This window comes from Acanthochromis polyacanthus, chromosome 13, assembly GCF_021347895.1.
Source record: "Acanthochromis polyacanthus isolate Apoly-LR-REF ecotype Palm Island chromosome 13, KAUST_Apoly_ChrSc, whole genome shotgun sequence".
Lineage (NCBI taxonomy): Eukaryota > Metazoa > Chordata > Actinopteri > Pomacentridae > Acanthochromis > Acanthochromis polyacanthus.
In genome coordinates, this window is record NC_067125.1 from 33,154,957 (window position 1) to 33,181,682 (window position 26,726).

General features: G+C 40.2%; 1 protein-coding gene across 4 annotated transcripts in view; it reads right to left on the reverse strand.

Annotated features, from left to right (window-relative positions):
* Positions 1–2,276: 2,276 nt before the first annotated feature.
* The window catches only part of igsf9ba (immunoglobulin superfamily, member 9Ba), an 82,113-nt gene continuing 57,663 nt past the window's right edge, over positions 2,277–26,726 (reverse strand). The window contains exons 9-21 of one of the 4 annotated variants that reach the window (XM_022211581.2): positions 26,378–26,518; positions 26,169–26,288; positions 25,899–26,049; positions 23,421–23,544; positions 21,416–21,591; positions 17,286–17,512; positions 16,871–16,955; positions 16,627–16,788; positions 15,534–15,579; positions 14,663–14,749; positions 12,313–13,938; positions 7,052–7,182; positions 2,277–6,966 (exon numbers count right to left, since the gene is read on the reverse strand). In XM_022211581.2, coding sequence (XP_022067273.1) covers positions 6,758–6,966; positions 7,052–7,182; positions 12,313–13,938; positions 14,663–14,749; positions 15,534–15,579; positions 16,627–16,788; positions 16,871–16,955; positions 17,286–17,512; positions 21,416–21,591; positions 23,421–23,544; positions 25,899–26,049; positions 26,169–26,288; positions 26,378–26,518 — 3,285 coding nt within the window. In that variant the 3' untranslated portion in view covers positions 2,277–6,757. Of the gene's footprint in view, positions 6,967–7,051; positions 7,183–9,342; positions 9,703–10,512; positions 10,559–12,312; positions 13,939–14,662; positions 14,750–15,533; positions 15,580–16,626; positions 16,789–16,870; positions 16,956–17,285; positions 17,513–21,415; positions 21,592–23,420; positions 23,545–25,898; positions 26,050–26,168; positions 26,289–26,377; positions 26,519–26,726 lie in introns of those variants that run through there. The other 3 variants (XM_022211598.2, XM_022211608.2, XM_022211589.2) reach the window with 3 other exon arrangements.

Below are 26,726 nucleotides of genomic sequence, written 5' to 3' on the forward strand. Positions count from 1 at the left end.
TGTAGGTGGGTGGTAACAGTGAGAGGAGTGAAACCTTGTGAAACAAATCACTCATCCTAATACATCATCTTACTGTGCTGCTCCACTGAGGGAGATAATGTGAGATTCATCTGTTTCTCCTTTTTTCCTATAGGGGCCACAGGATTATTGAATTATCTCATCCCCCTATTTCTTTTTATGCACTTATTTTTTGGTAGTTAATATTTTTATTTAGTTTGGGTAGAAGTTCAGGTGAAAATAGTAAAAAAAAAATTAGATGAGAAGATTAATTCTTGCTATTTTACAATATGGCAACAGATCATGGAAGTAGAGAAATCCTACTTCCTGTTGTCATCTGTGGTCGGCCATTATTGTTGCCATACAGGACTGTTAACAGCCTCTTTTCCTTTATATTAATGAATACTTTCCTTTCTCATCTAACCTCAGATAACACTGTCATGTATCCTTTTTTTACAGTTTTAAATCAGATTAAACAAACAATATGTGATTTTTTCATTTGTGTACTTTGAGTTGCTGTTTTGGCTTTTACACTGAGCAACGCTGAGGCCCAACAATTGGGGTCAATTCATACATTCTGGATCTGTGTGCAGACCAATGCAGACTTTAGAACATAGATGAGCATACCATTCGATTCATACTATGATATGTAGTATTGAGGCTTCTGAAAGGCTGAGACTTTGCACTTTTAATGCAGCATTGACAGCTAAGCTTGTGTTAACATTGAAATCCTAGATTAGGTTAGCTTGGCTTAGCATGATCATCAGGTAGCCAGCTAAATGGGACTTTGCACTTTTACTGGAAATAGCAGCTGGTTACAGACTGGACTGTGCCGATTTGATTAGTCCTGAGGTGTGCTGAAAACAGTGGTTGAACACAGCCCGGGTATCTGGAGAAATGAGCTCCTCTACTTGAATTACAGTTTTGTTTTGTTTTTAAGTGAAGAATTAAAAAAGTGTAAATGACAAAGAATCTCCTCCAAACAAATATTTGTTTAAAGCATCAGTTGTTTTCCTGGTACATGTACAGTAGGGCACAGTAGCTTGGTCGTCAACACAGTCGCCTTGCAGCTAGAACATCCCTTGCTTGCGTCCTGGTCTGGGATCTTTCTTTGCATTGAGTTTACATGTTCTCCCATGCTATTTTGGTGCAGACCACAGCAAAAATGATTATTTTATATTTAGGCCAGAGTAAAAGAAATGCAAAAAGGGCCTTTCTCACTAAAATTGTGATTGAAATTACAATATCTGTCAAAATAACTGCTATATGACTTTTATTCATATTGTTCAAGTATCACCAAACGTTTGCACCATTTCCTGTTTACTCAGTGCAAGGTTTAGTGACTGCCAGCCGATTTACCAAAGAGATGTAAGAGTTATTTAAATTTTTCTAATTTAGCTCTGATGAAGACAAATTTCCATATTAAAGAATATGACTAAAAATGTTATGCTTTTATTTTTAAAACATTTTTTTTTACAAACTTTCATATTTTTTTGTAAATCTAATGCTGTGAGGTCTTTGGTAAATTATGATTCTTTATACTGTTTTCACTGCTGTACAGCCAACAGTTACTCATTATTTAGAATAAAGAATATAAAGATTAAAGACAGTGACTTATTTTATTCAAAAGTAGTAATTGCAAGTGAAACATACAAATCAATTAAACCTCTCTATTCAAGAGTTGGCTGTGAAATTTAGGCGGCGTGGCATCAAAAGGTCAGTGTTTGACCAGTGGATTAAGTGAACTTTTCATTTTCCTCAGGTGTATGCAGATGGCTGCCCATTTGTTTGCTTCCCGGTCTGCCTGAGGGAATTTGAACAAAAGCACAAAGGTCATTCTGACAGACCTCATCCTCTTTCAGGTTGTTTGTTTTCCTTGTTCTGGCTCGGCTGCCACACAATTCATGCCTTAACATCTGGGCGGAGATGGCAAAACTGGGATCAAAATACCAATCATTGAACAACAAGTAAGCAGTCTTTGATCTTCCTCGTTCTAACTTAAGCTGCATTTTCCAGATGTAAGAGTAAATTACTTGATGTTTCTTTTGGAAGGGAACTAAATTTGAAACCTGGCACTCCTCTGCTGCTCCTTCCTGTGTGTCCTAGAATTAAGAACACACACACACACACACAAAAAAAAACCCTGACCTGATTTAGCTTCGTCCTATCTCTGCACCATCTTCCCCGCTCTCTGCCCAACACTTACACCCTGTGTCCGGCGTATGAACTGCACCACCCTTCTGCGCAGACGGGAGACAAAACCACAAGGAAGATAAAACCCCTTTTGATTTTTTTATTATATCAAAATACAAAAATTTGAGAGGAAAATTTCATATGGGACTAAGCATTTGAAATGATATGGTGACATGATTACAACACTTCTTTCATATTCTCACAGACATGCCATAGATAGAGCATAGATCATGTGCTAGGCCCATGTCTACGTCATGATGAGCCACCGGGAGTGAGCCTGTGCGTTTTCCCAATAAAGGCTTGTGATGGCGCCTGTCACTGTACATCCACAGGCCAGTTGCTAACAGGCCGGAGTGTTTTTTTTTAAATTATTATTCTTATTTTTAACGTCATAGTTCATTCAGGTTTCTGTGTACTCAATAAAGAAACGAGATCCATGGCAGTTGAACATGAAGAGTGAGTAAGACATGATCTCAGATGATACAGAATTCACTGGACAGCAGTGGCAAACGAGAGAAAAGTAACACAAATATTTTACATAAGGCTTTGGTACAGCACCATACAGTATGAGTTAATTGCTCACAAAAAGTTAAGTGAAGCGTAAATACCTGATGCGGTGACAGAACAGAATGACAAGTCTAAAAAACCAACAAAAAACAACAGAAACATCAGGTTATCATTTAGAGAAAAGTAAATAAAAAACCAAAGAAACATGTTTTTGCTTTGAAATATTTACATATGAACATTATGAAGACAGATTATGCACAAAAATAAAGAAACAGAAACATATAATACAGAATGTAAACATGTGATGTACAGCACAGAGTTGAGTGGATGGAGGTGAAATGAAATGTGGTAAATTTTCTTCCTTTAAGCACTACTTGGTTTGCTTGAGTATGAGCATTAGCTAAAACAGTCAACAATGTAGTGCTTATTGTAGCCTACGATAATAATACATTCTAGTTTCTCAGTGCTGGTACACATGAAAAAACAGAGAATATAGAAAATACTACATATTTCTATTTTCCGTCCAATAACAACCAGCTCGGGTGTCCATGAATGATTGCTAAATAGGCGTTTTTGTATTGTCTCTACATGCAAGATTAATACAATAAAAAATCAAATCTGTTCTAAGTATCATCCTACCAGCACCTAGTGATGCACTAAAAGCTGTAAGCAGAAAAATTTGGAACCAAAAAAAAGGAAGAAGAAGAATAAAAACTGAGCTAACAGTACGTCCAAAGCAGCCCTCTTAAACACTGTACATGTTTCTGTTGATTAGGCAAAGAAAAACGAAACGAAAAGAAGCCCGGAAGACAACATCCATTCGTTAAAAAACCCATGGGGAGGATGCACGAGCTTTTCCCAATACCTTTCCACCAGGAGAATAAATACAAATGTGGACTGATGACTACTCATGGCTATACTGTACAGTACTAGTAGGAATTTCTACCTTCAAAAAGGTGGTGGGATGACATGAGACGCTTACGCCCCTGCAGTAGTGTGCTTGAAAAACAGTGCTGTTAACCAAAGACCTACAAGGAAGTGTGTAGAAAAGATCCCCTCGTGACCTCTCTGATTCCCTCCCATGTGTCCTGCGGTGGGTACTAGTCTAAATCAGGTTATGTTTTCTCCTTTTTAGGCTGGGCTAATATTCTGAATATCATCACAAATATACTTTAGAGAGGGTACCTTGGAAGCACAGACAGACATTGCAAACACACGATAGAAAACAGGTCATCTTGAGTTCATTTTTGAATGTCACAAGTCTCTATTATTTGAGGTTATACTACTACTTTCCAGTATTGTCTATCACTGTCGTCACACCATGATACTGTTATGATAAGGACCTATAGTGTCTACCGGAGCTAGTTTAGTTGCTCACACACGCACACACACAGGGCCGAAAGAGATGCTTGTGGAAACAGAAAAAAAAAGAGAAAATCTTTAGACCTCTATTCTACAGCACCACAAAGTTAAACATAGCACCAAGTCGTAATGTTCAAAGCAACTATGCCCTAACACACTTTTCGTCATCAAACTAATGTAAACACAATTTCCTCCACAGCACGTATTGTACATGACTATAGCATGTCCTTGACTCTTAGAAAAAGTTTCCGTCAGTTTATTTGCTTTGGACACGTGAAGGCGGAGAAATCTGAAGTGAATCTACATGTGTGCTCATGAACGGGCAAAATACAGTATTACTTTGTTCCAGAAATATTATAGAGGGCAACACACTTCTGCTTCTAAAGCTTTTTCCAATGGGCATTCACGTACTATACATCAGAGAAAATACTACTCAACTTGTGCAGCCAGCGGGCTATGGCAATAATACACTGTACGGTACTAACATTAAGTTTTCTTTTCTTCTCCGATAAAATAATGTCTGCTAAAGTATGACAAATTAGGCACCTTAAAATGTTTTAAAAACATTATCCACTTAAAGCCGCACTGTAAGCAAATACTTTTATATATAATCTAATTTCTTTTTCCGTGGGATCCCTCCCGTCTTTTCATACAGCCTCATACAAGAACGTCTTCCTGTAAAACATGGTTTGATTTATCTTACAAATACAATACACACCATGTACAGTACATAACAAATATAGATTTTTTTCCCCTCGTATTTTACACGAAACCAATTTGTTAAAGTATTCACTTTGACGCTCACTTTCAGGCAATCACCACTTTCTCACTTGTCAAAAGATTTCACTTAGCAGACATTGAGTCGATTCATTCGTGTGGATATTTCGCGGAAAACTTCTGATTTGTTGGTAGCAGGTGGAAAATCGGTTTGATATGTCTCTGAGTGATTGAACTAGCTTTAGCAACACAATGAAAACTTTTTTTTTTTTTTTTTGTAGCTGTGAGAGCAAACGGGAACTTGGCTCAGAACCTGTTCGGGACGGTAATACGGGAATTTGGACTTGATGTGCCGACTGGATCAGATCGCAGCTGCATTGTAAGCAACGTATTGGGTCATTCAATGTACTGTGACATTGGGACATTCATTTCCTGTACAGCAAAACATACATTCATTATCGGTTAGTGTCGAAAAATTAACAAACGTACAGAGAAGTAGCTAGCAAGTAATATACAGTTGTTAAAGATAAACAGTCAGGGTGGCCATTGTTTGAATATTTCCCATTGCTTGTTAACAGCTTTATGAAGCAATCACATTCTCCTCTAACAGCTGCAGTTAAACATTAACATCCTCACTGTACCGCTTTGCATGAAATCTTTTTGCACATACAGCGCTTCAGTACTTTTCCACTACAGCAAAAATGTATTGATTTATTTGCCTTGTTTTTTTTCCCCCTCCCCCCCGTCTAAACGTCTGCATTTTATAATTTTTTTCTGGTTCTGTTCTATTACTTGGATATACACAGTTGAAGCAGGTACCCATGTTAAAAGAAAACAAAACAACAGATATGCATTCCTCTGTAGCATTTTCTCACATGTGTCCTTGGCAGAGAAAGTAAAACCACACATATAATATCAGAGTCCCTCACTCCCTCCGAGAGACGAATATGAGAAGGCGAAGGAAAAAGGCAGTTTATGTTAGAAAAAACAAGAGAGAAAAAGGCAAAAAAAAGGCACCTCGAGACGTGCCACATTTCACAAATGATTCCTTAACAATGAGATACATATTACAGTACACTTCACAATTTTGTCACCCCGTCCTTCTGACCCTTTAAGTCCAACCTCTGTTGAGCAGAAAGTCCCAAATTTGTTTGAGAGATCTCATGAAGGCTATGATGACTGTCTTAAAGCAGCGCTGCAGCGATGAGTGTAAACACACTGAGCCATCCAGCACTAAAATTAAGACACTGTCCTCTATTGGTTGGCATCGGATCACAAATCAAAAGAAACACAATATGCCAGCTATTACCGATAATAAAAAGCTTCTAAATCAGATAAAGTTAGGCCATATTATCCATTTGAATGAGAGTGGTGTGTGATATAAACCTTTTTATCCATACGTTTCATATGTAAAAAGGTAAAGTACGTACAGTATACCACAAGAATTACAGCAACTCTGCGTTTACTCTGAGGTATATTTTGTGGTAAGAACCCTGTGTTTAAATACTGACACTATTTGTATTGTAGGAAAGGTAGACTCATGTCCCTGTCCGAGGACGCACCAGGCTTAACAGTACGCTGTATCACTGAAAAACCTAAAGATATGGACCCCTCGATGACCAGTGAGTGAAAAATCCTTCACGTGTTGTGGCATACTCAACCAACACATTTTTATTACTGTAAGAGGAAGCTTAATTCCCTTGTTTTACTATTTATATACATTATATATTTAAAGAGCATTTTCAAGTGAAATTCCTCAGAGACGAGTGGTGGTGACAACTGAGAAAAGCCATTGTTCTTGTCTTCAGATGGGATTTACAACCCCCGGAGTATTCAGCTTGATGTTTCCCGCTCCCCAGATGAACTTCTAGAGATTATAAGAAATGTGTTTGATACTGAGGTGGAGCAGGGAGAGCTGTGGCGGGGCTTTTTCAGGGGGAGGTCAGTTTAGTCGAGTCCAATGGCTTGGTGGGCACACGGGTCAGCGTAGAGTCCCATAATTTGGGCCCTCAGAGTCTGCACTGGCCAGGATGCCTGTCTGGTCCTCCTCAGACTGCCTGCGGTGCAGGAAGGAGGTCAAATAGAAATAGGGGTTCTTCTTGTTTTGCCTTTTCCTCTTTCTGTGGAAGGTGAGATCCTCGCCCTCTTGGGGTGTCTGAGATTGCTGCTGGGTCTGAGAGGGAGACACGTCTGCAAGAGAGGCAACACAGGTAACCCAGCAGCCACATATTTTAATACCCATCCATTGTGTCTTTGCTCTGTTCGTCAGACTAACCTGTTCTCCTTCTGGAGGTTGTATTGTTATTGTTGTTGGCAGCCACTCCCTTGGCTTTAGTTATACAGTGGTGTAGCAGTGCTGGTAAGCTCTCAGACCCGGCAGTATCACTAGACGCACCTAGAGGTTCCCTGAGAAGACGAGACACAGCACAGCATACATTGTTCTGCATTAATCCAACAGCCGTGTTCGGTCACGTCTCAGTGAAAAGACAGTATGGCACTTTCATTGCTATATTTCCAGTATGATTTGATGAGCTCTTGAACTTCTATTGAGAGCCCTTTCACTATGATGATGAATTTCCACTTTCTATCTGCATTGATGGATGACAAAAGTTAGCTACAAAGAAAGAAAGACAAAGAGAGAAAGAATGAATAAAAGAGAAAGTGAAAGAAACAATGTTTGATATAGGGTGGCAGTGGATTTGGTGAAATTATTAGCTATACGCTTTTTCTCAAACAATCACTACATTAAAGACCCAGTCCAGGATTGATACAAATTCTTATAATACAGATTATTCTTAAAGGGTATTTACTCTAAATTCTCACAATCTAGTTCGCTCTCATAATTTTGGGCCCCAAAAATTGTACCTAGTCTAAACAAGAGCACTAAAATAGAAGCAAACATTTCAGGTTTAGACAGTAAAATCAATTCCTGCAGTACTCGGTCTTTAAATAGTGACTGCTTCAGAAAGCGGGCATTATCGGTTGCTTTGCTGTATAAAACTCATAAAATGAAAATAATTTCTGGAACTATAAAATTATTGTTCCTGTAAAAATTAAGTTTTATTTATAATTCATTTTTAAATCTTTCAGTGCCATTACTTGTACTATACTGTAGGTCAGGGGTCGGTAACCAATGACATGAGAGAGCAAATACTCTAATATAATGTATGTAGTCATAATATGTATAACATAGAGATTAGAATGGACTTGATTGTCACTGCATTTGAAAAAAACAACAAAACTTTGGCAGCATTTCCTCAGTAGCATACAAAATCCAAGCAGCAGCATAACATTAAAATGCAGTTAAATAAAAACATCAAATCTTAAATAACTAAATAAATGAAGAGTGCAGCAGTACAGGCAAGCAGCATAATATTATTATTGCACTTGAGGCAAAATCTGCACACCACTACCGAAATACTACACAAGCTGCTAAATTAGGTTTGTAATGAAACCATCAGAATGAATTTATTCATGATCATCTGTTGAATCTGCATTTACAAACAGCGCACAGTTCATGCTAAGAGGTCTAAATTCTGCAGTAACCACCTAATTACAACATGAGGAGTAAATCTATCAGGCCTTTGTAGCCCAGAGAGCCAACTGTGTCAGGGTTGTTTTTGGAAAAAGAGGTGAAGGTGTAAGTGTATTTTTGCTGCGGAAAAGCGGTTTGTTTAGTGTAAGGCATCGTTTTGGGAGTAAACCTCAAAAATGTCAACTGGAGCCATCAGAGACAGATAAAAATCAGTATTTTCCCCGTATAGAGGAATATTTAGCAGCCCTTGGTTCAGTGTCGAAGGACAATCACCAAGCCCAGAATATAAGTGAGAATAAATTTTAAAAAATTATGTATATATAATTCTCACTTCTTATTATTCTGAACATGGCGATAGCAAACATCAAACTCATCGCCTTTACGGCATGCTCATGCTTCATGTCATGTGTAGTCACCCCCCTAAAGGCTCATTCAAAGAAAGGAAGAAAATGAAAATAGCGCATTTATGTGTGGCTACAGAAGGCAGAAATGACATTTTGGTGTACTGCAAAATGACTGAAAGCATTTGAGAAGAAGAATACTATAAAGAGGCTACTTTAATCAATGGTTTGGCTTGATGGACTGCTAAGTGAAGACACTATAATGTTGGCGATTGTGCATTTGTCCGTAAGAACTGTTAAAAAGAACATTGCTGAAATACTGAAATTATTGAGAAGCAAATATACGCAATTTATGTTTTACTTATTAGCAGCCTGCATCATAACTAGTATAAATGAGTAACAGAAAGAGGGAATCCTGTGCAAATCATAGGCCTGCAGCTCTACTGTTACTGCAAACAAATTTCCTTAACTGTTTAACTGTGAATACGGGTTTTGCAAATCGACGCTCATCATAGAAAAGGTTGCCGACCCCTGCAGTAGGAACATCCAGTCAGCGACTGTCTGACTGTTTGCTCAGTGTGCTGACATCAAACTACAGCATGTGTGCAAATGCAAAATAGAAAATAACCAGGAAGGGGTTTTCTGAAACCTGAAGAACTATTTTCATTTCATGAGTGATACATGCTAAGTAAAATGAAAAATAATCAATGTTTAATCAGCACAAAAAAATAATCACATCAAATATCTTCAGTTTCATGGCTGTTTGGGAAGCAGCTTTACCTCATACCGAATACTCTGGTTTTGTTGTCCATCTCTCATAGAAAGATGCAATAAAATTAAAATAAATAACCTCATAAAACGCTTAACGTTTAAGTTCAGGTTCATGAGGCTCAGTGTTGGCTCAATGTCTTTGCCTTTCAAAGAACTGAATACAAACAGCTTCAAAACCTGACTTAATGCTTTCATTAAGCCAAGTTGTTGTGCCAAACATGTATTGTTTCAAAAGGCATAGGAACACAAAGCTTTAGAGATGCTGTCCATCATTTGTCACTGTGGAGAGAGAGATTGAGAGCCATTAGCAGAGAGGGGGAGACAAAATCTGAGAATTGCAACAGTCCTGGACAGATAGAGAGCATTTTCCATTATCACATAGACTGTGCGCAGAGGCCACAGTGTGTGTTAAAAATGTAGTACATTTCCATAGACATAAACACTATACAGCACACTTTCATAAACATAAACACTGCGTACAGAGGCTTCACCATGCTGACGGGAGGAGATGGCAGGAAGAGGAAATGGCCGTTAAAGAACAAGTCACATGACAGGAGGAGGAAATGGCCATTAAAAAACAGTCACATGACAGAAAAACGAAAGCACTTAGGACAACAAATGTGACAAAGAATTTAGTCTGAGAATTGTTGTTATTTGTTTGGTCGTAGAGAGAAGTTTAGAGAATGCATGCATGGCATTTTGCACATGGAACAAAACTTTAAAGGGGAATACTCCAGTCTATCATTCGTGTGCATCCTCTATTGATTCAAGGCTTTTTTTTTGGTGCAGGGAAACATGTCTGTATTCAAACAATGAAAAAGACAAAAAGTCAAATGCTTCTCCACAGTCCAAAACCACTCCTTGTCCTTGCTCACAAGCCTAATTACTGCAGCCTACGCCACAGCAGGCTTTACTGTGCCTTGGAACTGTATTGACAAATGTGTCCTGCAGTCATTATTACCATTAGTTGTACTTCACTTGAATCCAGCACAGAGGCACAACCCAAAGCGATTCCCCTTTAAAGGAGAGAGTGATTAGAGCCCTCCCCCTGCTGACCCCTCCCCTCTCAGACATGGGTCCGACCCTTACCTATTGCGGCGTAGGGGACCGGGTCACAACAACGCTGCCCAGATAGCTGAGATCAATCAAAAACAAATCAGGTAAGACCCTTACCCTCTATAAAGCAGCAGGCCTATAAGCTACTTTCCCTTAAAGGCCAGTGATTGTGCAGGAGCAAGTCTCTGCTTCCAGGCTTTAGCTACCATGTGGCTGGAGCTTCTAGGGTTGTGAGGTGGGTGTGAGGGGGCACAGGAGTGTGTGCAGTCAAGACACTATATGGGGCATAAATGTAAACGAGTCTCACCTATATTGTTCATGTATTTTACGTCTGAAAATCTGCATACGGGGTCACTGATCAATGAAAATGTTGGATGTAACCGGAAAAAATTTGTTCCGGGCATTCCCTCCTGACAAACTGCCTTTTTTTGGATTTATCTATATGTGTAACACTTTCTAATAATGTGACCTATGGAACTTATTTACAAGTGGTAACTAATTTAATTTAATGGTTGAGCGTTTACTAATGCTGTGGAGGACTGTTATAAGCCTTTCATTTTCATTTTCGATTGCCAGGTTGTGGCTAGCTTTTATCCACACCTGATTTGGCTTTTAAGCTCTTCACATCAGAAAAGACTCTCCAATGGATCTTCTGGAAAAGAGCTACAAAGCACCGGGACCTGAATGCATTAAGAGCTTATTATTATTTGATGATGAATCATGGAGGACCATGTAACAACTTAATGCTTCTGCTTTACCATTTCAAAAGGTTTATCTCTGGCAGTGTTTACGGTGACTTAAAACTGCACTGACAAAAATCAGTATATTATAAAAATACCCACATATGTTTGGACAAATTATTCATTTTGAGCAACAAAAAAATTAGGTCTGCAGTTACGAATTTGTCATTTTATTAATAAACTGACAAAAATTTCTCACATGTAAAAAAGCCAAAAGCTTCAGTTAGTAAATCCATTTTATAGTATTTATAAAGCTTGTAAGTCATTAATAAATGGTCCACAGTAATTATATAATAATTAAAGTGTGCAGCAAATAGATTTTGGTCCCGATGCTCAGCCCTTTTCCAAAAAATTATTCAAATTTTTCAGTGAAACACCTAAAAAGACAAATCACATGTCTATCTGCAGGACGATAAAAGCCATTAATGATAATTGCTCTACAAAGCATGAGCAAACAGCTGATCAGTTATTAATAAAGTCAAGAGTTAAAGGTTATAGATTCCTTATAATAGGTGATAATATATGTAATATACATTTTCATCAAATATACATTATAATATTAAAGTTATACCTGAAAAACTTTGACTAGTGCGTCCCACAAGTCTGTCACATGTCTATCAATAATTTATTTCATCAAATTTAATTTACATCAAGCTGTGGAAAATACTTCAAATCAGAGTTTAATGTTTAATCTAAGGGACAGAAAAACAGTAAATTTGAGGGATTCTGAAGTCAGTAGTGTTTCATCATTATTTTCCTTTTAAAGTTTTATTTAAATTTGCATAATGATCAATATTTTATGAGGTTAAATATGAGCTATCAAATAATAAAGACAAAAATACTTTCACATGCCATTAAACTGTCAAAGTTTAGAGAGCTGTTATTTTTAAGAACTGACACAATGTGTGCTAAATGCAATTACATGCCTTCTGCATATTAAAGTACAATATGCATCTTAATTATTCCTAAATGGAAACATCAAAGTCAAAATGTGGATAAATACTGAGGAATTTTGGAATAGAGAGCAGACGAGGAGACAAGTCTCCTCCTTCAGTAAATATGAGACTATTCTCTACTGGAGTGGATCACCTACCCTGAGGCTGATATCTGGAGCTGGGAGGGCTCTGAGGGTAGCATCTCCTCCTCTGTCCTTCTCTGGGATGGCCTCTGCCCGAAAACATCCCTGCCCTCCGGAGGGGGAGAGGGGGACTGAGAGGGGTAACTGGCTGCAGTGGAGGCATAGGACATGTGGGCGTGGTAACTGGGGCTGGGTTGCTTGGCGCACTGGCTCTGAGTGGGAGAGGCGGTCAGGGAGGACCTCCGGGAGAAACTGACAGTGGCTGAGGGCTGCAGGGTGATCTCAGGCATCTCCAGAGACCGAGAGGTGCGGAGGATGCTGGGCCGCGGAGGGGGCCGCACTAGAATATCTGGGGAACCCGGCTGGGTGCTAAGGGGACTCTGGGAGAGTGGAGAGAGACGGGAGGGCTGGAGTACTAGCGGGGGTAGGCTGGGGTCTGCCCGGCGCCCCGCCCTCGGGCTGAGCCAGGACTGAGGGCTACTACTGGGGGCTGTGCTTGGGCTCCCTGTACGGGCTGCCGGGTCAGGGTAAGGCAACACTGGTACACCCACACCGTGGGCCGTGTGTCTGAGCTGGCCGAGACTCTGGGCCTGTTGCATAGCTAAACGCCTAACCGGAGGTCCCGGGGGCCTGTCTCTGCCTGGGGGAGCCACAGGGACCTCCAGCTGCAGGAGTCCAGGGCTTGTTGGATCCTTTAGGGAAGGGAGGTGCAGGCGACTGGGGGGGAGAGAGTGAGGAGGGTATGGGGGTGGGTCAGGGAGGTCCTGGGGATGATGTAAAGGATGGTGAGGTGGGTATATGAACCGTGGGCCCTCTAGGCCCAAAAAGGGTAACTCATGAGGCTGCCAGCTTTCAGGTGAGCGAGGAGGAGGGCTGTGTGTGTGAGACAGAGAATGGCCAGAGGCAGTGTACTGATGGTGCTCCATCTCTCCAACCTCCTCGGGGATGGAGGGGTAACCAAAGGGCCCTTCGGCGGTGCCTGGGGGTGAGGACAGAGCGGAGCTACGCGGGCTGATGTCAGGCATGTAGAATGGTGGTGGAATCCCTGATTCAGCGCGGCTGCCTAGATACCCATAGAATGGGCCCTGGGGAAAGCCCCTGTAGCGGGAGGCCGGGGCCTGCCCTGAGGCGTGAAGTGCACTGCCCTCTGCAAAGCTCATACCTTCCATGGGCCTGTGTAGGCGGGGGCTGTAGGTGGGGGGCTGCGTTGACTCCAGGCTGGAGGACGTTGGGGAGAGCTGGGGCCGCAGCGTGGGCATGATGGGCGGCAGAGGCCCGGGGTCAAAATCATTCTCCTCATCGGACTGCCGGAACTCAGGGTACATGTCAGACTCCTCTGCGAAGGGGAAGCCCTGGATGCGGCGGGGAGGTGGGCTGGTCTCCATGACGAAGCGGCCATCGGGACCGCGGCTTATCAGCTCAATAGGCGTGGTGACCTCTGCCTCATGTTTGGACACACTGTATTTCTTGCTGGCTATGGCACGCTTGGTTTTCTTGTAGAAGGACAGCTCTTTGTCTCTTTCTCTCTGAGGGCTGGGCAGCTTCCTGACGTACAGGCCGGGACCGTGGGAACCCTCTGATGAAAGAGAGCGGGGTCTAGATGGAGGGGAGCTCTCTGGACTTATCTTCCCCGATGACAACCTGTTGAAAAAAATTCAAACACAAGGTACTGGCTTAATTTTTTACCATACCAGATGGAATCGAGCGAGAGTTGAGTATTAAAAAAAATAATAATCTGATGCTGTAAATAAATAAATAGGCATGATTGCAGTCTCATTCTTAAACAACAGACACAATACAAAGCCGAAGCACTCGAATAAAGCAGCCATAATGAATTACATTATGATAATGACCAGTTTATGGTGGCAGCAGCATCCAGAGAGGGCAGCAGCTAATGAACCAAGCCACAGCGACGGGATGAGAAGAGAACCAACAACGCAACTATGACAACCACATCGCAGATCTATTGAATCGACATCTTCTTGAGCAGACGTGAGACCAATTTCCATATGCTGCACCAAATGGTGATGTGAGGAAAGCAGATGACATCTAACCAGGCCTCATTTGCCCACACCAGGAGCAGCATATTCAACACTTACTGTACTGGGTCACTGAATCCGTCAGGTAGACATAAATTATAATGAGTGCATATACACAGTATTATACTGTACATGCAGCCGAGCCAATGCAATTTAATCCCTGTATGGTGTGTGGAAGTCTGTGCATGCAAATAGGCCGGGAGGAGGCTCCGCTACAACTACAGATAATCATTGTCAGCCGATCATTTTCTATGCAATGCATTAACCATGCAGCCAAGCCGGTGCAGTGCAGCACACTCTGTACTTTGGTGCAGGCAGGCACTCACAGGGGGCTGGCCGGCGGGGGCAAGAAACTGCTCCTGGCAGGCTCGTCCCAGCAGGGCTCTACCCCTGGCAAGGGGGTGAGAGGAGGCCTGCGATGGGAGACAAACGACACGGGCCTGGTTCATCTCTAACTATGCTACTTGTAGGAAACACTACATGGTAAACTCCCTGACCTGCCTGGACCATTTTATTTAAACAGACAGAAGTGATCTGACACTGATGAATTACTTAAAGTCTCAAGCAAACAAACATTTACTCTGGAATGGGATTTACAGATTATTGTCAGAAATGAGCTTCTTGCAGTCATACATGTACACAAAGATTTACAGACAGACAAGTACACACATGTAGCTGATACTGTACAGAAAACAGCATCATTACACACTGAGAGTCATGCAGAAAGCACACAGCGCTTGAGATTAAAGAATACAGATGGATCAAAAATCAATACACATACTGCAGCTTGGGCACTCTGGGTAATGTGCTTAAAATGCTGACTTTGCTGCTTTGAACTCTCCTTAATTTGCCCGTGATCCGCTAGAGGTTGCTACTGTACATGTTCCTCCACACCGTCCAAGTAGCCTCAACATGTAATCAGTGTGTTTTTATCATTCACTAAGGCTTCTTCCAACTCTTGCCAATTTACCTGTTATCTAAAAACACAGGAGAAAGCATGCTGTGTGAAACAATCAGCTCCACTAACAAGGCTTTCACGAGGTGGTTCAAAACTCATTGTTTTTATGTTTTATTGTCATTTACTGTTGATACAAATGCCTTGTCACGGCATGCATTGAAAGTGTTGGAGTAAAGAGAGGATGAACAGTAGTAGCCACCTCTGGCAGACTGCAGGGGCTCCTGTGTGGCTTTACTTACGGTGACTCAATGCTTTTCCTGAAGTGTGTCACCGACAAGGGAGGATCTGAGAGGACAAACACATTTAAATTTAGCATTTCTTTTGCTGAACACCAAAAGGAAAAGGCAAACATATGGACAGATTGGGAGCATTGGGCCCGTGAACACGCAGAGAAAAAAGGCCCCGGACCCACCCATAAAGAAGAAAGACCAGATTTTAAGGGACAGAAAATGACAATGGACCGCAACACCTTTAACCCTCTGAACCTTGAGCAGTTTCTGGCCATTTTTTTCTCCTGTTCTGACTCTGGGATAATTTTTTCTTCACAGTAAAGTCCTGCACAACCATGGCCAGAAGCAGAGAGAGCTCAAACGTGTCTTTTGTGCATGACGGCAGAGTTCAAACTCCATAAATCATAAAAAAAAAAAGAAAAAAGTAAAGGTTGAATGTATTAATTATTTACTGTACAAAAACTAAAAACACCTGGAATCCAAATGTACAACATTTCTCCAGGTACCCACCGGTGCTGTCAGTCAACTGTCAAGTGAGTTGAATTCACTGACAGATGTTACCAACACTGGAAAAAATGTGGAGGCTCTACATACTGTAGATATTTCAGTATATACATTTTAAATTTGTTTTTATATTTGTTTCCCAACTGCTCTGTGAGACACAGCCTGCCTTTCAACCAAATAGTCCTTGAATTTTTGACATGTCATTACTGGCTGCAGCTGAGTCACTAAAGACTTCATGGTTGTACAAAGTAGTGCAGAATTTTTAGTTTTTTTGCGCAATCTGGTTCCTCAAAACAATTTATTTTTGGCTAATTTTAAATGACAAGTTCAAGGACCATTGGAAAGTTGAAAGGATTTTTCTTGCTTGTACAGTTTCCTGCTCTGATAAATAGTGTAATTTGGGGATTGAAATACAACTTGCCATGGTTTTAAGGTTCAGAGGGAGAAGTACTGTTTGTGGTAATTATAGTCAATTTGTGCCTTTCTGTGTCCAAACAAGAACCTCCAGGGCAACCTCCTGGGTCTGTTTAGTAACGCATCCACGATGAAGCATGAATTACATTTAATACATGTAAATTAAGCAAACAGGGAGACCAACCTGGTTTACGCTTGAGTTTGCGACGGTGCTGCTTATTGACGAAACAAGCAGCTAGAGTGCTGAACAGTACGGCTGCTGCCAGGAAGCAGATAGTTGCCACAACACCGGCCACCACAGGACGCGCCAGCCCCTCATCAGGCAACTCTGCAGGAGGGAAGGGATCTGATGGGCAGAAGAGACAAACATAAAAACTCAGGAATCTATTCCTCGCAAGGGCTGAGCATTTCTTTGCATAGACACTCACCTGTGCTGGACACTCCCACTACATTGCTGCTCTCACTGATCAGGTCATCCATGACGGCCATCACTCGGAACTCATACCAGGACTCCTGTCAGACAGACACAACAAATACACGTTTTTCAAAACCACCTCATATGTTGGTTTATGTGTACAGCTTAAAAAGGTATGGCTAAGTCACTGTGATAATGATACATGTGATTATTCTCATTTATTGTTTTTATTATAGTTTTCATTGTAATAAGATAATTAGAATTAGCGGTTGTCTTTGTCCATATTCTTACAACGAACCATCTTTTTGTAATTTTGAATAGGAATGAAATGGTCACAAAAATGCACTAAACAGCAAACAGACTAAGATTAAGAACTTTGTTTTTGCCACACACAGTCATGTTTCTGTATTAGTGTGTCTGCCACTGACCTGAACGAGGTCTCTGGCTATGAGCTCTGTCTCGGTGGACGGGATCAAGTCATCCAAAACCTCCCACCTCTCCCCGAGGCGGAACTCCATGATATATCGGTCGATGGGTGAGGAGTGGTTGGCTGGAGGGAGCCATGTGAGGAGGACACCGTGCTGCGTGCGATTGGCTGTGAGGCACCGTGGTGGAGTAAGAAGCACCAGTGGTTCTGGGGTACCCAGAGGAGAGCCTGGGGACCAGAATATATACATATATCTTTTTAGAGAAACTCCATCCATCCATCCATCCATCCTCTATACATCGCTTAATCCTCATTAAGGTCACAGGGGGCTGCAGCAAATCCCAGCTGACTTAAGGTGAAGGCAGGGGACACCCTGGACAGGTCGACAGTCTATCGCAATGCTACACGTAGAGACAAATATGCACATTTACATTCACGCCTCCAGACAATTTAGAATCACCAATTAACCTCAGCATGTTTTTATACTGTGGGAGGAAGCCATAGAAACTGGAGAAAACCCACACATGCACAGGGAGAACATGCAAACTCCACACAGAAAGATCCCAGGTCCAGGCCGGGACACGAACCGGGGATCTTCTAGCTGCAAGGCGACAATGCTAACCACCAGTTTAGAAAAGCTAATTCATACAAAAATAAAAAATTGTGAAATACCCTAGAAAATAAATTTGGATAACAGCTCCATGAGGCTGAAACATCAGCTTGCTAACTACATCTGTGATGCTTACACGCTCACAATGTCTGACAACGCTAACATGCTAAGGATGTGTAATCTTCATAATGATCACCATGTTTGCTCAGAGATCTTATCATGCAACATTTGCTCTAATAGGACTAAACACACAGTACAACTATAGGAAACAAGAATGTCAAGAGGTTACATTTCATCTTTAAAAAACTCAATTTTGATGACACAAGGGTTCTAGATGGAAAGTTCAGGGATCACCATAGCTACTGCAGTTCATCCTGAGAGGAACATGAATGTCTGAACCAACTTTCAAGGCAATCTGTCCAATAACTGTTGAAATATTTCACTCAAAACTATTTCAAGAATTTCCTTTGGAATGTAAGGCTCTTCTTATCTTATCTTCATCATCTTATCCTCATTACCTTATTCTCTACAATATGCAATATAATCTTCACGGCAGTACTATCAGAAAAACAGTATTATGTTAACCAAAAGTTATTTAAATACACTGTCTGGGCACCATGAGTGTTGGTGCCAAATTTTATGCCAGTCTATTTAGAAGATGTAAAGAATTTCTTATGATAAATTAAAATCAGAAAGTCTGAGGACCACTAAAGTTATTAGGATTCATCTTCTGGGTACCCCAGATGTCCACCAGTTGTAAAGATATTTCACTAAAAAACTAAAAAGAAAACATTAACCTGTTGATGACACGAGGGGGATTGCCGGGGGTTGAAAGTGAGTATGACTCATCCTCAGAGGAAACTGAATGTTTGCACAAAATTTCATAGTAGTCTATCTGTAGGTGCTCCAAATGTTCTACATTTTGAGAGCGGTTTAGCTTGAATATAGGAACTCACCAGTAAAACCACTTGACATCAATCTGAATGCTCTACAGTCTCCCTTTACAAACACATGGCGAAATGAAGACCATAATTGCTTTCTGTGTGGTGACTTTGACTGTTTTCTTTCACAAAAAGCCTGACACAGTTTCCTTAATTACCCACTAACAAAAAAAGACACGTCGCCGAGACAGACTAAAACATAGTCATGCTCACAGAAATATATTAGTCTGTTGTGTGGAAAGGGCAAGAAAATGTAATGTCTGATGTGAACAAATCAGAAATTCTAAGAAAAACAAAGAGAACTTCTGAATGTCCAGTCATGACTAAATGGTGATACAAAGATGATCTAAAATCCATCTTCCATTCCAATATATATTTAAAAAACAGAGGAAAAAATTGCATATTGAGCATTAAGCACATAAGTGATGGGTTGAGTTTGATCTCAGCTGGTTGGTTTATATTTGATAAATGATGTGAAAATGTTCTAAAATATTAGAATACGAGTTATGGAACAACACAGGACTCCGCAGAAACCTTATGGTGCATTGCATCCATCTAATGGCATCCAAGTGGCTGAATTAGGTCAGAACTTTGCAAGCCTCATTTAACCTTTGTTGAATGAAGGAAAGTTTTCTTTGTTGAAGCAGAATCTGGGATTAAACTACATCGAACACAGCTATTGTTATAAAATCATCATTGTAATGAAGTCCTTGAGGTAATGTTTTCTTAAAATTCTCAGATTAGTTTCACAGCCTCTCTGATAAAAAAAAAAAAAGACACAGAATCTCCCAGTAGTAGTTTCAATATTTAGGTTCTTCACCACTTTGGTTGGTAAATAAATCACATGATGCAGTGATTTTTTTTTTAGATACATGAGTTTGTTTGAGGTGCTGCTGCGTAGCTTTAATGAAAATATTCACTTCTTCATCTTTTTTTATTTATATGGTGCCAAAATGTAGTCATTTTTCTGGCTAAAAAAAGATTTTTAACATCGCATAACTTTAATTCAGGTTCTGATCGAGCGGTCGCATACACAGACTGAGCATCAAAAATACCCTTCCTATCAAATCACATTTAACAGCAGCTGCATTGAGCTGAATTCACTGACAAGCTTCTCTTAAAAGGATCTTTCTGTTGACGTGTCAAACGGAAGTGGAACTAATACCATTAATAGCATCTCTAGTGTTTCACACGCTGGCTTATTGGCACACCTAAATGGAACAGTGCCAACATTAATGGTATTAGTTACACCTGTCTCTACCCTGCTATGACAACTAAAATGTTTGTAATGTGAATTATTTACTGCATTGCTCACGGCACTCCACTAGTATCAAATAGTGGCCTTTACTTTCCCTCTGAATCTTGAAGTCAAGCATGCTACCTGATTAGCTTTGTGCACCCGGCAAAGTTTTCTTTTTTCTTTTACGATGCCAACAAAAATCCCACACACATACAGTAAACGGTAGATCACGTCTTGCTTGCTTAGTTATGTCATTCAGTGATTTGTGGTTGTTGGTGTTCAGTATTGGAGCATTTTCTGGTCTGATCCATCATGAAAGAAGAGCAAATGGACAAAAACTAAGATGTATAATGATGTACGAATGTAGGCAATATATACTGTATGTAAAATCCTTTTGTTTACATTTTAATCTGTCTATTTCCTCTGTAGTAAAACACAGTCTGAAATAATTCATTTTTTGTCGTTAAAGTTACATTTAAATCAGTCTAGAAGTTAAATTATATTGAACCTGCTTATCTTACTCACTGTAATAATGCTAGAAAATAGAGAAAAATACAATGTCTGAAAATCTAATTTCGTCTCCTTGATAGAGATGATAGATAATGACTCGGCTGCGTCTTTGCTGCAAGGAGCTTTGTGCTTTACTGCATAGTTTTTGGGTGATGTTCTATTAAGCCACTTTTTAGAAGAATACTATATATGCTATATCTTTAGTTTTATCCTTAGTGTGCTTCTTACCATGTCTCCTTTGTATCCAGCTGCTGTAATATGTAAATTTCCACAGTGATCAATCGATAAAGTTTATCTTTGTCTTTATCAACAGTAAGGTCACCTGGGATAGGCTCCAGCTGCACCGCAACCCTCTACTGGATGGAGCGATGTATAAAAAAAATGTTGAATATTAACAGTATAATATAGAAAAATTCATCTTTTTAAGTTTTTTTAAATTTTTATTTTTTACAAATGCTTGAAAAATGTCAGGATCAGTCTCCATCTTTGCCAACAAGCTCTAGTGAAGACTGTATGAAGCCTTCAAGGTTCTAATCTAGGACCGATAAAGCCCATGTGACTGTGTTTGCTACAACCCGACGCTCTGAGTGAACAGTAGTTATCCCTCAATTTTAGCGAAATAAGCAAGCTGAAACAAATAAGTGGGGGCGGGCCAAGGATCTGGACACATTCTACATGAATTAAAGCGTCACTAGAGGGCAGTGTTTTCCACACCGTGTCTGATGATATTTTAAAACTATAAATAGTGGCTCAGTGCAGCTCAGTGGGTTGATTCTGAAGTCAAGAAGTGGCAAACATGGATGGAACAGCCTTTGATTAGCGGAACCCACCTGCAGTGTTGACTGTCACAACTTCACTGAATGGGCCCGTGCCCAGTTTGTTCTGTGCCAGCACACTGAACTGGTACTCCGTCCCAGGCTCCAGCCCTGGCACCACCAACCAGGTCTGAGCACCAGAAACTGGCATCGAATGCCAGTCATGAGGACCGAAGTCTATTCTCTTTGACCTGAGAACAGAAATGAGACAGACAAATTATATATAGTATGGTTAATTTAAAACTGTACAACGATGAATAAGTTTTGTGACAGTTTGTGGTTCATCTAAGAGTCAGGCACCAAATAAAAAACAGTATTTCTTTAAAGTGCTTTATGGTCTTGGACCAGTCTGACATGTTTGCAGTTTATGAACCAGTGTGGCCCCTCAGGGCTTCAGGCTCGAGGCTTTGAGTTGCTCCAAAGATAGGAAAAAAAGATTGGGTGAGGCAGCTTTTAATTTTATGCTGTTGGAACGGAATGCCAGAGAATCAGAGAGCAGCTCAGAGTAAAAATGTCTTTGAACTGGACTTCTTTAAGCTAGTTTTGATTATGATGTTTCATGGCCATTTTTTTTACTTGTCTAATCGTGTATATTTACTGAAATTCATATGTTAATCCTATTAATTTTATTTATTATGTTTTTTACATTTGCCAGAATGAATTGCCAACTGCATATGTGATTTTTGTAGCAACTGTTGGATGTCTTCTAATTAATATGTTCACTGAGACTGTTCATATTATTTGACTTCATTTCTTTATATAGTGTAATCTCCATATTGTATGTTATTCTTCCTACCTCTGTGGGTGTATGTTTCTTTTTGACATTGGTACGTTCAAAAGTTAAAGAGAAAGATTACAAAAATTACAAAGCTTTGGTTAAAAACATCAGTTCTGTGATTTGTTAGCAGTAATATTCAGTCGGTAGCTATACCTGTATACTACAGAAGTAAATATCCTTTTAAAAACTAGCTATAAGTACCGTAAGTTGTGCAACAAGATTAAATGTGCAAAAAATGTCAAATAAATATGCGAGATGTGCAGTTGCTCCAAACCACCAGAGCCAATGAGATTTTGCCATTGCAATTTCAAAAACATGCTTGTCCTCAATGTACAAAAAAAGAAATTACATTAAGTTTTCAATAATAGAGACCTAATATTTGGTGATGTTATATATGCATCTTTACGACAAAAAGTGCAAAGAAAGCAATGTGGAAAGAATTAAATTTAGGCACTATTTAGGTAGAGTATTTATTAAAATTAAGAATACATAATGTGTGTGTGTGGGGGGGGGGGTTTGCAAATGATGCTATCTAGAGAGTTCTTGAACAAGGTAACTAAAATTTAATAGTAAAATTGGAACTTCAGCTGACTTGTATTTTTATCTTGTTAGTGTAAACTATCCACATGGAGGACAATGCAACCATATAAATGTAAACCAGGTTCTTTCATGCATATTTTTTATGCTATTTTCTTGATTTTTTTTGTTGTGTTTACATCTACAATATCCTCTCCACTAGGCTCTACAATGTGTTTGGCTCTACAATGTGAAATGTACTTAGCATATAATTATCTTCTAGCGAGGCAATTACAGAGCTTTGACTCACGTATTTGTAATTTCACCTCCATATGACGGCTTCACTTTCACAGTCAACAAATGTGTATCTGGTGCTACAAGGATAACTGATGTATTCATATGCATTGAAAAGTAAAAATAAAAAATCGTCTGTTCTGACCAGTGGCTGGTGCATATGTATGATGCTGGCTGAGATGTTACTGCAGCGATGCTCCATTACGTTCCCAGTACACACCATGAATTATGCAAAAGCACATTTTCTAAATACCCTGAGAAATCTGCTGTCAAAACAATTCTGCTGAGAGCTCTGGATTGAACTTTTTTTTTCAATCATCATCAGTGAAGAAAGGTTCCTGCTTCACGTCAGACAAGGCTGATAACCTCCAGGTAGTGTTTCCACATCTGCAGACTGCTGCCATTGATTTGAGGTAAACTAAGAGCACTCACACTGGACCGTACCACACAGAGAATGTCTGTTCGAAGCCGCCATCATAACCTGGTTCCCAGGACACATTAGCAGAGGTTGTTGAGGGCAATACATGGATATTGCCAGGAGCGTGTGGGCTGGTGCCTGAGTGGTTGACAGAGACAGAGACAGAGTGGGAATGAATTTATAATATACATACTAATTTACCTATCAAATATATAACTGCTTACATTTTGAACTGCAGTAATCAAGCTACAGATATCCTGTTATTCCAAATACTATATGAAAATTATATTCACATAACTGTTAATTTCATGCTGATTGGGTTTAAGTCGAATAATGCAAATCATGAGAATTTTGTTGCAGTTTTCATCCCCCAAAATGCTCTTGGTGGATAATTTGATGCTGGCTGAGAAGGCGACCGGCCTAAGGTCAAGTTCAAGAGCAGCAGCGCTTTTCTGCAGCTCTGCTCATCCCCACCCACCCAACAGCTGTGCAGCGTGGCCCCGAGCCAGCTACTCCTCACTGGGATAAAAGAGAGAGACCTGAGCGTGGTCTGAGGAGCACAGCTGTCAGTGCCACCCTGTGACACCTGTCGGCCGAAGGCTGGTTGTACCGAGACCGGCTGAGCGCTGCCAGCTGTGCCAACACTATAACAGCTCCATAGGCGCCAAGGCAAAGGACCAGCATGGCGACATACTGACCTCCTCACCTTTAGACTAGCAGACTTAAAGGAACAGTTAGAATTCCCTTGTTCACTTTTGAGAGTCTTGTATCTGTTTGCAAATTATTAAGCTAAAGTTCAAAGACAGATAGCACAGCACAGCAAAAAAAAAAACAAAAAAAAAAACAAACTAGCATCAAGTAGTTCTATTAGTTTTATTTATTAAACTAATTTAGATATGACATGTTCAGTAATGATTTTTTTTTTTACCATTTGGACAGAGCCAGCAAAGCCATGTACCTGTTTTCATTATTTATGCTAAGCTAAGCTAACTAGATACTAGCTTTTCAAAGACTAGCAGATTTAAAGGAGCAGCAAGAATTCCTTTTTCACTTTTAAGACTCTTGTATCTGTTTGCAAATTATTGAGCTAAAGTTAGCAGACAGCATAGCAAAAGAAAAAGGAATCGAGTAGGTTTAGTTTTTTATTTATTAAAGTAATTATAATGTGTTCAGTAATGAGCTTCAGAGATGCTTGTCAGCTGATTGTTTATGATGTGGACAGAGCCAGCAAAATAGTTTCCCTGTTTTCACTCTTTATGCTAAGTAAAGCTAATTAGCTACTGGCTGTAGCTCCAGTATTAGCGTTCCAATTTGAGAGAAGTATCAATTTACTCACCTCAAAGAAGTATATATTTTTTTAAAAATGCAAATAATTTCTTCAAACCAACACACCTAAAGGTGTAAGAACACATATTTACAAGTATTTCAACACGACACTACAGTTGTAAAAGCATTACTACAGGGTGTAGTCACTAGTATGACAGGTAACCCTTGTCATGCTAGTCTCTTCTCTACTAAAGGCAAATTGTAAGAAAATAATCACAATTATTGGTCTTGTCTCAGCAAACATACACGAAACTGCATCTACTTTAGCAATTTAACGGGTTTAATGAGGTGTCACCTTTGTGCACCTACAGTGTGCAGATTTTTGTTGCTCAACAGAATTTAGTGGAGAAGTCTTTTAAAGTTGGGACTAAAATCAGAAAATAAGGCACAATTTACTTAAGTTTTATAGAAATGTGTAAATGAAGTCATTTAAGTAATGTGATTTTTCTATACATGTTCTATATAATCTTCATCATTTGCCATAATGATTATCTTCCAGTGAGGCTATGCAGTTCATTCAGGCTGTTTTAAAACTTTGTGCAAGGTACTTGTCTCCTCAAAGTGGCTTCTATTACAGCTGTGAAGTCATTGTTACAACTTAAACAAGCAAAGGCATAATCAGTGCTACAATAATAACATGGATCAAAAAATGGCACAATTACAAAGGGTCGCTAAAGGCAAAGATAACATGATTACGTACTTATTAAAACCTGATTGCTACAATTTCCTTTTATACACACACTAACTTTTCTAAATGAAAAACACAAAACGTCGATGACCAATTTATGAAGATTGTCTAAACGATGCAATCTTTGTGCATCAGGCCTTTGTCAGCACATCACTCAGTCATTTTAAGAGTAAAAAGACGTCCTTGATCCAATGACTCAACCAGACAATGACTGCAGTAACAGTGTTTTAGCAGAGGGGTTGGACACTGCACACTGTAGTTACAGATTCAGGCTTTAAATTAACTGTATTAAGCCATTACAGATAAGATCAAATTAAATTTTAATGATGCCCAAGAGGAAAGTGGGTAGAGGCGAGGAGTTTGAGGGATGAGGGTCACTATTTCTTCATGCAAATCACTCAAACTATACAACAAAGTACGAAAGGTCAACGATGGAGGACACTGAGCAAGCTGAGAGCGCCGTGCAGACGGTTTATACCGATGACTAGGATACGCGTGCTGGCAGTGATGCTTGTGACCACATTGGTGGCTACACACTCCCATTCTCCATGGTCCTCCTTGCTGAGGGACAGAAACTGTAAGCTGCCACTGGGTAGGATGTTGTGCTTACTCCTGCTTGGCTTCCCCACCTTCAATTGACATGAAAATCACAGTGATATGGTTAAGCAGTGGACAAATTTCAGCACATTGTAGACACAGATGTAGATATGATTTGCTTTCACTTGATTTGTTGTTTGTGGTTTAGCACCTTTCTCCAGGTGATGGTTGGTATATCAGGGTCTCCAGAAGCAGCACAGGGGATTACTAGTTCTCTACCAGCCTCCTGACGGTACTCCCCCCCAGGCCTCACATTAAAGTAAGGGGGATCCTTAATAAACACACACATTATACGGATTTAGAAGGAAAAACTTGAAGAAACTGGACAGCAAACACCATAAAACCTGAGCAATAATTTACCTTTAGCACCAAAGTGGCAGGGGGGGACATGCCCATGGTACCCAGGGCGTTGTAAGGCACACAGGTGTAGGTGCCCAGGGAGTCTTCTGTGGCCTCCGCCACTCGGATACTTCCATCTGGCATCAGGCTCCAACCGGGGTACTACAAGACAAGGGGGCATCTGAAATGCTAGATTTCAGGGCTTTTCCTGAAATCTCAGGGTCCCATCTAAATGTTTTTGAACTGCACAAGAAAACAAAGATCCCCAAAATTCCTTTATGAATGTGTATTTATTTCAGACCTGCCCTCAAAAGTGGAAATACATTAAGGCCCAGTCACACCGCCCGAACTTTGCTGGAGCGTTCCTTGA